Raw genomic sequence first — 15,000 nt, 5'->3', positions numbered from 1 at the left:
GCTGACGCGAGAGGGCGAGGCGGAGAGTGTGTGGTGTGTCTGAGCGACGCGGTAAATTTCACATCATTCATTTCTCGCCAGACATGAAGACCCAACCTTGCTGTAGCCTTGAGTGTTTGATATAGTGACATTATCTCTCTCTCTCTCTCTCTCTCTCTCTCTCTCTCTCTCTCTCTCTCTCTCTCTCTCTCTCTCTCTCTCTCTCTCTCTCTCTCTCAGAACCCCTCCTCCACCCTCGAGATCTCCCCACCAACACCTGCAGCGGACGATAACGAGTCACTTGAGCCTCGAGGATCCGTGGAGTATCTAGTAATTCTCCTCTATTAAGTACAGTGCAAGCTGCCGCCTGGTTCCTTGTGGCTGCCGGACGCTGCTAAGGGGCGAAGGGGGCCGCTAAGAAAAGGGGGACGCTAACCCCTCTCCTAAAGAAACGCACAACTAACAGACTAAACGAATTGCTCACTTGGATAGAATTCAGTCTGTTAATGATGGAAAATGTCATTGGTGTCTCTTTTTGCCGGGGAAACTTGGGTAAACGGTAATTGTGTGTGGAGCCGCGTGAGTGAGTCGCGGGAGTAGCAGCTTTGATGATCACAGGATGACGGCCCTTTCAGCGGTAAGCATGAGGCACATCTGATGCTGGGTGGCAGGGAAGGCGGCTATATTTATCCCCAAGGTGCCTCAAGTTGTTTCGTCCCAGGAGACATGACAGCCACGCGCAGGCAGCCTCTCCTTCCCGGCAAGTTTGAATGAAATGTTATAGATAGTCTACGCCCACGCCCCGTTCGTGTCCAGAGAGCGAAGGTGAAAGAGGAAGATCAAGGAAGGAGACAAGACATGACTTCAGCGCTGGAATCAGTAATGTACGCTATGTATTTGTGCCGAATATATCATATCTATTTAATAACAAAACAACAGTGAACTAACCATAAGCTGTTCATTTGTCATGTCTTAATGCAAACCGTGAAAAGAAAAGAACAGAGGAGAACTGGAGGAAGAGGAAGAGAGGGAGGAGGAGGAGGAGGAGGAGGAGGAGGAGTGCGGGAGGATGGGTGTGGGGAGGTACAGGACTGACATTTTGAGTCTTTGCTGCACCCGCCCACTCCCTCTCTCAGTAGTACGCCGCCCGCCCTCTCTCCCTCGGCTGGCTTATGAATGAAACTCCCGCGCTGGTCACTCAGTTCATCTCCCGGCGGCGCGACACGGCTGCCCCACCTCGCCCCTCGCCAACCTGCTACTGGAACCATTAATGCTCGCTTTCTTAACGGGTAATTCCCCTCTGTCTCTTACGGGTGTTAGTTTTAGTGGTCGCCTTTGTTAGCTGCCATTCAGTACTCATATGCTCTCTTATGCCTTCTCCTCCCCTTCTTCTTCTTCCTCCTTCTCATCCTCGTTATGCTCTATACTTTAATACAAGTAATTCAGAAGATATCTTTGTGATAAAGCGAAAGGTGTTTCATCAATGTTCTTCCTATGTATTCCTCCTCCTCCTACTCCTCCTCCTCCTCCTACTCCTCCACAGCCGCCCAACACCGCCGCTCTCATCACCATAGCAACCATCACTTCTGCCCTAATCTCAAGTACCCCGATCCCTCTTGGCACTAAAACTTTTATTTCCCTCAACTTGCTGTCACCATCACCTGTCCTAGCCCCGCCCATCAGCCCATCACCACGCGCGCTCTTCGCCAGACAACCATACGTGTAATTAACGGCGCACTGTGGACTGGTGCAGAGAGAAAGGAGATTATTGTGCGTGAGAAATGTTGATGTTCTCTTATCCCCCTTCTAAGTGTGAGTGGGCGTGCGTGAGTGTGAGTGAGGGTGTGGGTGTGGATGTTCACACGAGCAATGCACCACCAGACCCATTTCCTCTCGTCCCCTCCAGCGCAACCTGACCTATCCTCTATGTGACCTTTCCACCAGCAATGAATGACCCCGAACCTCCCACGTCTTGGCGATGCGAGCGATTTAGTGTCACAAGTCATACCCCTGACCTTTACCTCCCTCCCTTCCCTCCTTCCCTCATTCCCTCATTCCCTCCTCTCCTCTCCCGCTCTCTCTCTCTCTCTCTCTCTCTCTCTCTCTCTCTCTCTCTCTCTCTCTCTCTCTCTCTCTCTCTCTCTCTCTCTCTCTCTCTCTCTCTCTCTCTTTCCCCCCTTCCCTCGCTCCCTTACTAACCTCGGTCATCTTCCGTTCAGTTTTCTTTCCAACATTTTCCGGCCGAGAGTTATTTTTGCCCCCCATCCCTGGATTTTTTAAACTATATTTCGATTAGCCTTATTATTATTATTATTATTAGTAGTAGTAGTAGTAGTAGTAGTAGTAGTAGTAGTAGTAGTTGGAGGAAGATGAGGAGGAAGAGAAGAATAAGGAGGAGAATATAAGTAATTATAGATGTGAAAATAGTAGTAGTAGTAGTAGTAGTAGTGATGGTGATGGAAGTAGTAAAGCTTTGTTATCACCATCACCACCACCATCACCACCATCACCACCACCACCCATACTAAGGAGAGGTAAACACAGAAGCTAGACAGACTCACCTGGTACAACATTTCCCCTTCGAAGTGCACAAAGCCGTGTTTTCGGGCTCGTAGGAGAGTGCCCACTACCTTGTCCGAGATGGCTATGTACAGCTGTAGCCGCCACCACCACCACCACCACCACCACCACCGCCACCACCATCACCAGCAGCGACGCCGCCACCCACGCAGCATGGGAAAAGCCAGAGGTCACGCCAGGTCAAAGGTCAAAGGCGGGGGTGGGACGGATCAGGGTGAGAGGCGAGGCAGAGGTCAAAGGTCAGTTGCCAGGTGACGTCAGCGGTCCAGTGAGGGAGATTTCATGGGTCACGTGAGGTCAGAGGTCAAGGCGGGAGAGGTCACAATGTCATAAGTGGTGGTGCAGGTCATGAGACAGACAAATTGACAGAAAAGCAGAGAGGTATACAGGCAAACAGGCAGAAAGATACTATAGACAGCCGGAGAGGAGAGCTCGCGAGCGCACACACACACACACACACACACACAGAGAGAGAGAGAGAGAGAGAGAGAGAGAGAGAGAGAGAGAGAGAGAGAGAATCATCAAACAAACGGACAAACAAAGACAGACACACATTAACAGACAGACAAGCAATCAAACAAACAAACAGACAGATAAGCAGACAACGAAACAAACAGACAAACACACAAGCACACAAGCAAGCAAACACACAAACAGACCGAATTATTTTACTTGAACCCAAACAGACAGAAGAGAAACATTCAGAATAATTTAGTATAGGCTCAAGACGACACAACAGAAGGTATACGCCCTGAACGAACTAATCCATCGCGTTTATTCAGATTGGTACCGATAGTTTTAGGAGAGTGTGGATTTTACGGTGTGTCATTTTCATTTGCATTTCGGGGAGGAAGGTATTCAGGCCACCCGTAATATTATTGCCAAGGACGCGACGGGCAGGCAGGAGAGGGAACAGAAGAGGAAGGGCGTGTTCGTGTGTCTGGACTCTTCGTGTGTGTTTTGCAAGTGTTCATGTCAGTGAGGAAGAACAGGGAAGGAAGGGATTGTCAAGCTTCGAACTAAGAACTAGAAAAGGGTGAAGAAAAAATGCAATGATGCAGTGGTTATGAGGATAGCGATGACGAAAGTAATTGTAGTAGTACTAGTAGTAGTAGTAGTAGTAATAGTAGTAGTGGTGGTGGTGGTAGTAGCAGTAACAGGAGAATGTTGACGATCATTAATAGTAAGAGCGATAATAACAACAACAACAACAACAACAACAACAACAACAACAACTATAGCACCTGGCATCATCATGTGCCTTCATTTAATCAATAATCAGATTAATGGAAAGTTACATGGGGTTCTCAGCTTCACAGGTGGGTCAGGAGTACAACACAGTAACTTTCAAAACTTCAAAATAAAATAGAGATCAGAATTAAATGGAAAATAGAAGAGATCACTTGAGCATTTACCGAGCCAGGTATTTCTTGGGTGCGTTAGTTAGTTAAGTTACGTTAGGTTGGGATAGGATGAGTTTAGATAAAGTTAGGTTAGATCAAGTAAAGATAGAATGAGATAGGATAAGTTTATTTGCTTTCTGGGATGCTAAATTTTGCTCAGGTCGGATTAGGATAGGATAAAGATATGTTAGGCTAGGTTAAGTAAGGAATGGAATAGAATGGATTAATTAACTGTCTGGAATGTTTGAGTAGGACTATGTCAGGCAAGGATGGGATAAAGATAAGGAGGGTTAGGTTATGGTAAGAATTATATCATGGTAGGCCAAAATAAAATAGGACAGGATAAGTTTTTTTAATGAAATTGCTTCCCTTAACATAACATAACCTAACCCATGCCAAAAAATAACTGAGGTGGCCAATTCACATATTCTCAAATTTTGGATAATCTTTTTGGCTTTCTCTTTGGGAACTGGCACCATCAGTGGGCCTTTTTCTCTTCCCTTTTGTTGTCCTAAGCCAGTGTCCGTCTTACATAAAAAAAGAAAAAGGACAGGTAACCCAGGCACCAATAATTTACCTTGAAGAGCTTTCCAAAGGTGATTGCCGCTCTGCCGTCCGGACATCGCCACTCCGCGCAGTCCCAGATCATGTCACACAGGTATCGCATCTCCATCATGACGTGAGCCTTGGCCAGCTGACTCCTCTGCTCAGACTTGCTCCCCGGGGCGGGTCTGGGGAGAGGAACACCGCTGAAGGCCTTACCTCCTCACCCCCTCACTCCCTCTCTTTCTCAGGGCTGCGTGTCTCAACTATGCTTTTTTTTCTTTTTTTTTTTTTCTTCTTTTTAAGTAGATCGCCAGATGACGGAGGAAAGTGCGAGTATATGACGGGAATTGATAGAAGTGTCAGGTGAAGGAGAGCTACGAGTAAATTAGCTGCTTGTAAGAATTATGTTCAGGGATAGTACGAGTATACAACAGGAATGAACATGGAAATGGCGAGTCAACAACATGAGGACATTGCAGATGACGGAGAACTAAATTGCCTCCTTAAAGTAATTGTGTTCAGGGTTAGTATGGAGACAGGATACAGTACAAGAAAGCTTCTCATCACCAACCCAGGAAGGTATACATCATGGTCGAATATCAGAGTTATACGTAACATATTACCAGTTTGACGGAATTATCTTGTTCAGTACCAGTATTAAGAGGGAGTTGAAAAGCAGGAAGGCTTCTCCCCACCCGCTCATTGAAAATATATAGCTGGAGGGAAAGTTTCTCCTATTGTTGAGTCTGTCAGTTACTTGAGATTTTTGATACTCAATAAGAAAGTAGGTGAAAAGACAAAGAGCTAACTACTGAAATTCTTAGGTACTGAATGAGGGGAAAAAATATAGATATACAAAGGGAGAGAGAGAATTACCTGTACAAACTAATGAGAATGTACCTAAGTAGGCAATCTTACCTGGAAACAAAATAACCCTTAGTGCACATACAGGTGAAGCTAGGAGCACAACCAGAATGAGTGAGGAGCAAAAGGATAGGTAACACCGGTAACCCACCAAGGTAACACACCCACCTGCCATAGCCGATGTCCTCCTTAGAGAGCCGCCTCACCCTGCCGGCGCCCTCCCACTCGCTGAACGGATTCTCTAACTGCGCCTGCTTGTGTTCCTCCACCTTCTTGTTGAACATCTCCTTCATGCTCCCGACGCCGGAGTGGAACAGTCGTATGTCCAGAGGCATCTTGCGGTACCACTTCTTGACGTTCCTTAGCCTCCGTTGACTTCTTGTGTTAGATTTTGAGTCCTGAGTTTACCCTGATTTAGACTCTATCTCTGCTCCGTTCTTCTGCTCACGATCTTTCTTTGTAATAGTTTAATGATGAATTAAATTGCTCGAGCTTGTCTTCTCTATTGTTTTGTTTTAGTTATAAGATGTTCCACAGGTTCTTATCAGCTGGTGAACTGCAGAAAGAATGGACTTTAATCACTGCGTCACTTGGCTTGAGTGTCAGAGCGTGGCTGAAGTGATGAGTGAGTGTCCTGAGATGGGCTGTAATGGGCAAGGATATGGGGTTACGTAAGGGGACGAGGGGAGGGGAGTAAAGGGGATGGGTAGATGAAGGGAGCGTTTGACTGAAGACTAAATGAGATTAATTGTATAATGAGGGTATCGACATATTGCATACCACATTATAAACACACACACACACACACACACACACACACACACACACACACACACACACACACACACACACACACACACACACACACACACACACACACACACACACACACACACTTTAAATAGACACATACGTGGATGACAAATCAAGAATGTAAATGTATCTTGGTTGTACTTTTTAAGGCATCTATATACACTTAAATACTTAGGCAGATTTGTGCATATTTTTTACTGTGATGTATACTTAGAATTGGTTTACTGGTTTATATGTATACTTCAGGAAAATAATTAACAGTTTTCATAGGATTATTGCTTGCTGTCACCTGGCCACGAGAGGAACAAGGGAGGCAGGTTTTTATATATGAATGTGGACCAGAAATCCTTTGTTCTTCTTTGTGTTTAGTAAAGTAGCTTATTTTAACCTCTGTTTTGGATTTTTTTTCTCTGTTGAACTTTTTTTTTTCTGGAGGCAAAACTGCAGATTTTTTTTTTCATTTTTCGTGCCTTTGTCCAGCCTCATTCACGTATTAATAAGAAAAAGAGATTGTTTCAAGAAAGGTGAATTTCAAAGCATAAAACAGTCGTGGTCAAAGTTTCATGGTCAGGACGGTTCGTGATCAGGACGGTTCGTGATCAGGACGGTTTGTGGTGAGGACGGTTCGTGATCAGGACGGTTCATGGTGAGGACGGTTCGTGGTCAGGACGGTTCGTGATCAGGACGGTTCGTGGTGAGGACGGTTCGTGGTCAGGACGGTTCGCGGTCAGGACGGTTCGCGGTCAGGACGGTTCGTGATCAGGACGGTTCGTGGTCAGGACGGTTCGTGGTGAGGACGGTTCGTGATCAGGACGGTTCGTGATCAGGACGGTTCGTGGTGAGGACGGTTCGTGATCAGGACGGTTCGTGATCAGGACGGTTCGTGGTGAGGACGATTCGTGATCAGGACGGTTCGTGATCAGGACGGTTCGTGGTGAGGACGGTTCGTGATCAGGACGGTTCATGGTGAGGACGGTTCGTGGTCAGGACGGTTCATGGTCAGGACGGTTCGTGGACAAGACGGTTCATGGTCAGGACGGTTCGTGGACAAGACGGTTCGTGGTGAGGACGGTTCGTGATCAGGACGGTTCGTGGACAAGACTGTTCATGGTCAGGACTGTTCGTGGGCAAGACCGTTCGTGAGCAAGATAGTTTGTGGTGAGAAAGGTTCGTGGTAAAGGACGGTTCGTGGTGAGGACAAAGCTCAAGACAGTTCCCGTTCAAATACTCAAACTTCGTATCATAATCAATTAGATCCTGCGAACAGTTTACCTTCTCCATGGACGAGACAGTGCGTAGCTAAGACAACTCGCATATAGGACAGTCCATGCATCGAACAATGAACTCCCAAGACAGCTCGTACCCCAGAGAGTCTTAGGAACAATTCATCCTCAATACAGTCCGCTCAGAAGGCAGTCCATTCACAAAACAGTGTCCAAAACTGTTCTTTCCCCACACAATAGTATCCAAGGAAGCTCACATCGCGGACCCAAGATCACATTCCCCACAATTTTCCAAGGGACAAAGAAAAATCCCTTTGAAAGACTTAATTAATTGAGACGCTTAGACATCCTTCACGTTGCGCGTCTTGTCAACCCTTGCCAGTTAACTTGACAGTCATGAAAACAAGATGAGTAGCGCAAAAAAACGCCAAGTGCCATAAAGCTGTACGTACTGATGTCATTACGGGGACGTGTGTGCCAAAAATGCCTCTCCAACTTTTCTTTTCGTAACTGATGACGTGCGCACACACACAACAATGTAACCAACTTCCCATTGACGTTAAGCTCCGTAATCCCAAACGTCTCGGTCCCTGAGATTCTAATGTCAATCGGGGGCATTTTTTATGATTCTAGTCATCGTTTAACAAGGATTATGTACTATCAAAGGAAAAAAACACCCTTGGAAACCTAGTTAATCGTCTCTGTGGCCTTTGAAAACAACCCTACTGAGAAAATCATGCGTTTGAGAATACAAAATAAAGGCACAGACTATAATACATTAGAAACAATTATTAGAAGACAAAACACAAGCAAAAATTATACTAAAGTACGAGTACACCATTTAAAATCAGAGAACATAAGGAACTACACAAAACATAAGAAGGGATTTAACCACAAAAATAACCACGAAGGATCTAGTATCAGGCAGGAGGAACTTGAGTACAAGGGAAAGAATGAGGTGGAAGAGGGGGAGGGGGGTTCTAGGGTGGAGCGAAGATACGAGGGAAATATTGCTTTACGAAGACGTGGCTACAAGGAGGAGGAAAAGGAAGTGAGAGAAACGAGAGTACGAGAAGACTCAAGTACTACAAGGGTCTGAGTACGAGGAAGAGAAGAGAAAGAGAGTGAAGGAGAGAGCAGATGTAAGAGCACGAGAGAGAGAGAGAGAGAGAGAGAGAGAGAGAGAGAGAGAGAGAGAGAGAGAGAGAGAGAGAGAGAGAGAGAGAGAGAGATTAAAGTACAAGTGCCTGAGTGTAAGGAAGAAAAAGAGGAGGAGGGGGAGGAGGAGGAGGAGGAGGAGTAAAAGGAGAAGAGAAAGTAGCAGGAGCAGACGAGAGTATCAAGAAGAGAGATTAAAGTGCAGGATAGGAGGAGAAAGAGAGAGAGAGAGAGAGAGAGAGAGAGAGAGAGAGAGAGAGAGAGAGAGAGAGAGAGAGAGAGAGAGAGAGAGAGAGAGAGAGAGAGAGAGAGAGAGAGAGAGAGAGGTATACCCGTCTATATTGAGCACAGTCATAGTAGTGGACCTTGGCCCTGTCAAAGCGAAGGAAAGGTGGCGCCAAGTGGGTTTACTGTCATCCTTACTTTGGCACATGAAGAGTGTAAGGGTTTACTGTAGCTCGCCTTACCTTACATTGCCGTGCCGCACCTCAGCCCTGCCTCACCGCACCTTCCGTCGCGTCTTCTTTTTTACATACATTTTTAAAAACGAGAATAGTTTATTTCGTCCATAAATCATGAGAGAGAGAGAGAGAGAGAACGTGTATATATGCATGTGACTGTACGTGTGCGTGAGAGAGAGAGAGAGAGAGAGAGAGAGAGAGAGAGAGAGAGAGAGAGAGAGAGAGAGGCGTGTATGTGCGTGCGTGCGTGTGCGTGAGTGGAGGGGTGGCAGTGGCGGGCGGGCGAGAGGGGGCGCAAGGGGAGTGGAGGCCCGCACACACACACACTCCGTTCTCGCGCACACAGCTCCAAGGTTTCACGGGAGCCACGCCAGCCAAGGTCACTGACACGAGCGGCCATCTTGCTGTCCGTCTATCTAGGTCACCACCGCTTGCCCAGACTTAGCCAAATCATTCATATCTCTGTATTTATTTATTTTTTTTACTCCTCTCTCTTTCTGTCTGCCTCTCTCTCTCTCTCTCTCTCTCTCTCTCTCTCTCTCTCTCTCTCTCTCTCTCTCTCTCTCTCTCTCTCTCTCTCTCTCTCTCTCTCTCTCTCTCTCTTCAGTACTCTTTCATTGTCACTGCCCGGGTGTGTGTTGTGTGTCTAGTAGTAGTAGTAGTAGTAGTAGTAGTAGTAGTAGTAGTAGTAGTAGTAGTATGGTAATAGTTCTTTATCATGGTTTTGTTTCCTGTAAGTGGTTTTAGTGTTTAAATAGCTTTCTCCTTTTTCTCTCTATTTTTTCCCCATCTCATTTCTCTTTTTTCTTTCATTAGTTTCATGTTTATTGTATCGCGTTTTTTTTTTTATCATTTATTATTGTTTTGTTTTCTTAGTTTTTCCTCTTTTCTTTCCATTCCCCTTTTGGTTCTTCTTGTACCCCTTTCATATTCCTTTTCCTTCGATTTCCAGGTACAGTATTCTCTCTCTCTCTCTCTCTCTCTCTCTCTCTCTCTCTCTCTCTCTCTCTCTCTCTCTCTCTCTCTCTCTCTCTCTCTCTCTCTCTCTTAATCATTATAAAAATCGAACTTATTCTATTAATTTCACCATATATTGCATTATCATATTTATATATTTTCCCTCTTTTCCTTCACTTTATCATCTTCATATCTTCCCTTTTTATCCCCTTTTATCTATTTCTCATAGCTACCCCTAGAAAGGCTCTCTCTCTCTCTCTCTCTCTCTCTCTCTCTCTCTCTCTCTCTCTCTCTCTCTCTCTCTCTCTCTCTCTCTCTCTCAGTCTCCTTTCCCTTCTTTCCCCTCCCCCTTTCTCTCCCTTTCCTCCCTTTCCCCCTCCGCCTCCTCCACCTCATATCCTTTGGTCTCCTCAACTTTAGATAGCGTAGGTGGTAGGTGGGGTGGGGGGGCTGTCGACCAGATGTTACCTCCTCTCTTTTTCCCTCTCTTTCCTCCCTCCTCTCCTCTCTTTCCCTTCCCTCTCTTTCTGTCTCTTTTTCACTCAGTCTTTCTGTGTGTGTCGCTTCCATTTTCTTTCTCTTCCCTCTCTCTCTCTCTCTCTTTCTTTCTGTGTCTCTGTCTCTCACTCTCACTCTCTTTTCTCTGTCTCTTCCTTCTGCACCTCGAGTTTTGTGGCAAAGATAAGTGAAGGGTTAGTTTCTCTCTCCCCCACCACCACCATCACCACCACCACCACCACCACCGCCACCACCACCACACCCCAATCCCGCTGACCGACTCCGCCCCCTCCTCTCCTTCCCCTCCCTTCCCTTCCTCCCGCTGTGTATCCCTGCCTCCATCCCGCCGCCCCTCTTTCCCTCGTGTCTCCGCCAACCGGTGCTGAAATCCCGAGTGCGCAGGTGCCGTGTCTAGCTGCGTTTGCGTGTGCGCCCGTGTCACTTCATGTAATTATTCAAATGTTCAACTGACGCCAAGAGTACATCTCATTCACCAATATGAGTGAAGACAGAGAACGTGGCGGTGGCGGTGGTGGCGGCTATGGTGGCGGCTGGTGGCGGCGGCAGGGTGGCGGTGGCACTAACGGGAGGCATCGTTCCTCAGGCCGCTGCCGAGGACGAGGATTTAGACTCCGCTGCCTTTAGCAAGCTGGGAAGAGGCTCCTTACAACACTGGTGGCCTCCCTTCCTCTCTCTCTCTCTCTCTCTCTCTCTCTCTCTCTCTCTCTCTCTCTCTCTCTCTCTCTCTCTCTCTCTCTCTCTCTCTCTCTCTCTCCCGGGCTAGGTGATGGTGAGGGTGGGATAGGGGAACACCATGCCAGCCTCCACCTTGCTGTCCACTAACGCGCCACTCGGCTACCACCCAGGTGACTCTACCTCCCTTTGATTCATTCAACATCTTTACACCACCCACCCACCCACCCTTCTCTCTCTCTCTCTCTCTCTCTCTCTCTCTCTCTCTCTCTCTCTCTCTCTCTCTCTCTCTCTCTCATTTATACATCAATTGTCGTCAGTTTTGTATTTCTCCCAGTCGTCGTAAAGTTGCACGAGTTACTTGGTCGTCAGCGTCATGTCGACCGATAAGTTCCGGGGACACGGAGAGAGGGAGAGGAAGGGAAGGAGAGGGAGGGGGGAAGTCATTGCCGGGGGAAGGTGAGAGGACCAGGTGCCGTAAGGTATTTAAGGTGTGTACGCGTACGTGAAAACGTTCATACAAACGCACACATGCACGTACTAACACTCACGCGCACGCGCACAACCACCACTCAAGAATACAGTAGTAAGTATACATTTATCCACAAATATACACAAGTATAGATACACACATGCATTCATATAAGAAAAAGTAGAGATCAAAGACTTAAAAATTTTTGAATTCCTATAAGAAAATAGATAAATGAAATAACCGGCCTAATATTTTCGAAGTCATTCAGTAAACCTTGGGAAACACGCGGCTTATCACACCTTGGCGGGACAGAAGGGCTCCCAGGTACTCCTGGCGAGCAGGTGACGCCACGCACCGTGTATGGGCCAGGAAGCGGCAGGTGCAGACAGGTGTACCACAATTAGGACAACAAAACCGAATGACCTTGAACTTTGACATTTTCCTCAAAAGCAGAGCATGGCTTCACCCCTCCCCTCCTCTCTCTCTCTCTCTCTCTCTCTCTCTCTCTCTCTCTCTCTCTCTCTCTCTCTCTCTCTCTCTCTCTCTCTCTCTCTCTCTCTCCTTCCTCCATCTCCCTCTCCCCCATCTCTTCCTCCCTCTTCCTCTCCCCGGCCTCCTCGCTCCCCTCCCAGCGCCCAGCACGTGTTGGAACCGGCGTGGGTGGGGCGGACGACTCACGCCCCATAACTCCCACTCTTTCGGTTATTTTTCCTCACTTTTCTTTCTCACTGTTCACCCTCATCGCACCTGAGCCGTGTGAGGAAGGTGCGTGGGCGTTGATAAAGTGACACAAATATGGAGAAAGAGAATCATTAGGCGTCAATCAATGTGTAGACTTCCATGTTAAATTTAGTTCATTCACGTACACGTTAAGCCACTTTCTTGTTAGGCTGAAGGTAAAAAGCTACGTAGAAAGATCATTCGTATTCAAAAATATTGTTTGTTTGTTTGTTTTTTTTCAGTTAATATATTTTCGCAGTGTATGTAACACGTCTACACACAATGAAACTACGAACTGACAATGTAGTAATATGGAAAAAAAAATTGTACTAAGGAAAGAAAGGAAGAATGTTTGAAGAGAGAGAGAGAGAGAGAGAGAGAGAGAGAGGAGAGAGAGAGAGAGAGAGAGAGAGAGAGAGAGAGAGAGAGAGAGAGAGAGAGAGACTGATTGACTGATATTTTCATTGGTTCATATTATACATTCATACTGCATACTCCTCAAAAGAAATATTGTGAAGGCCAGGTCTGCTGAAAGAGAGAGAGAGAGAGAGAGAGAGAGAGAGAGAGAGAGAGAGAGAGAGAGAGAGAGAGAGAGAGAGAGAGAGAGAGAATATGTAAGCGTGGGCGTAAGAATGGAGTAGGTGGCATAGAGATGGAGTCAGAGTGACGCGTGGAGCGGCGAGAATGTTGCTCAGAGGATGGAAGGAGAGAGCGTGGCGGGGCGAGAGGAGGTGCAGGTAGAACTGAAGAACGAAACTAGTACAACGAGGAGGAAGAAAAGGCAGAGAAGAAGGATGGTTGATATAATTATGGTAAACTAAAAAATTGAGCTAAAAATATTTTCAGTGTGCTTGTCTATCGTTACCAAGAGAGAGAGAGAGAGAGAGAGAAGAGAGAGATGAGAGAGAGAGAGAGAGAGAGAGAGAGAGAGAGAGAGAGAGAGAGAAAAAAAAATCATAGTACCAGGGCATATTAAGAGAAATACAAGTTAAAATGTTTTTTTTTTTTTTTTTTTTCATTAATTGTGGCTATTTACCTCACTGAACAGGTAACTTCATTTGAACAAAGTAATTTTTTGTATATGTTTTGTGTGTGTGTGTGTGTGTGTGTGTTCTTGATTGATCAAATACATAAAATCTTTTCTGTTCTATGTTTTCTAGTTTTCATCATAGGCTAGTGTGAAGTCATTGCAAAAGTAGGATCTCTCTCTCTCTCTCTCTCTCTCTCTCTCTCTCTCACTCTCTCTCTCTCTCTCTCTCTCTCTCTCTCTCTCTCTCTCTCCTCTCTCGTCTCTCTCTCCTCTCTCCATTGTGATTAATTTCTCTCGGTCATGTGACGAAGGCGAGTGATTATACATAATAACAACACGTCACTGCTCTCACTTCCCCCCGCCCTCCCACACCCGCCTTTTACTCACTTTCTTCCCACGCCCTCGCTGCATCCGCTACCACGCCTACACGTTTTCCTTCTCATCCTCCCGGAACTTCTATTGCACCTTTGAGATTAATGTTACAGCATTTCGGTTCAGTGTTACTTGTGGTGGCCTTTCCTCACTTCCTCCCGCGTGTTTACTTGCTCTTCATATCCGTGTTGCGTTATAAGTTATGTATGTGTGACTTAATGAATGGTGCGCCTAAGTCTCTCTTTGTTTTGTGGATTTTTACGAGTATTTTGCCATTATTAGTATCTTTGGTATTCTCGTTTTGTGTGTTTCTCATTTTATGAATGGTACACCAGTCAGTTCTTTTGCTTTGTTAATTTTTTCGAGTATTTTCTTATCATTACTGTGTTTGGTATTCTCACTCTGTATGTTTTATTCTTTAACGAATGGAGCACTTCAGCCTCCCTTTGCTTTATAAAATTTCTCGAAGGGTTAATTCAGTGTTAATTGGATCTTTAGTGTTTCTGAAGTTTATTACATTCCAATCCTGTTTCATAATTTGTTATTCATTGTTTGCTCGAGTTGAGTCTCTTCATTTTTTTTTTTCCGTTCACTTTTGTAGTATTTTTGAAGGTTGATACATTTCAGTCCTGTTTCGTAAGTAGTTATTTATTGGTTAATCGTATTGAGTCTTCGTTTTCTCTTCATTCACTTTTGTATGGTACTTCAGTCATTCACTGTGGCTTTCCTTTCTGCCAATTCTTAAGGAGTTTACACATTGAGATGATGTTCCGTATGACGTGATTCACTGATTAATCGTGTTTAGTAAGTCCCATCTTTTTTTCTTCGCGCATATTTTATGGTCGAGGTATTTCAGTCATTCATTTTGGCCATTGCGTCAGTGAACTCAAGGGTTACATGCGTCACTGTCAACGTCCTGCACTTCACCACTCTTAATTAGCACCATCACCTTATGTTGTGTCTACATGGCCACTCCAACAGGCGAATTCAGGTAAAGTCGTCAACCTGAACATCGAGGAAAAAGGTGCTCGAGGCGGATTGGTCACTCTGGTACGATGGACCTACTTACTTGCTTACCTGGCGCGAAGGGTGAGTGTCGCTGCCAGCAGGTACAAGGCACTACTGCCCTCATACCTGTCAGGTGTCTATCCTCGTCCTTTCACTCCTACCCCTGCTCCCATTTCACCCTAACCCTCCCCCTCCCCTTATCACTTCCCCCCTCAGACCTGCC

At 46.0% G+C, this 15,000-nt stretch overlaps 1 protein-coding gene across 1 annotated transcript in view; it reads right to left on the bottom strand.

Annotated features, from left to right (window-relative positions):
* The window catches only part of LOC135115876 (uncharacterized), a 12,456-nt gene extending 6,426 nt beyond the window's left edge, over window positions 1–6,030 (bottom strand). The window contains exons 1-3 of the mRNA XM_064032970.1: window positions 5,541–6,030; window positions 4,540–4,693; window positions 2,541–2,633 (exon numbers count right to left, since the gene is read on the bottom strand). Coding sequence (XP_063889040.1) covers window positions 2,541–2,633; window positions 4,540–4,693; window positions 5,541–5,707 — 414 coding nt within the window. The 5' untranslated portion in view covers window positions 5,708–6,030. The remainder of the gene's footprint in view (window positions 1–2,540; window positions 2,634–4,539; window positions 4,694–5,540) is intronic.
* Window positions 6,031–15,000: the final 8,970 nt, after the last annotated feature.

The sequence above is a fragment of the Scylla paramamosain genome, chromosome 30 (genome assembly GCF_035594125.1).
Source record: "Scylla paramamosain isolate STU-SP2022 chromosome 30, ASM3559412v1, whole genome shotgun sequence".
NCBI lineage: Eukaryota > Metazoa > Arthropoda > Malacostraca > Decapoda > Portunidae > Scylla > Scylla paramamosain.
This window is presented reverse-complemented; position numbering and strand designations above follow the sequence as displayed.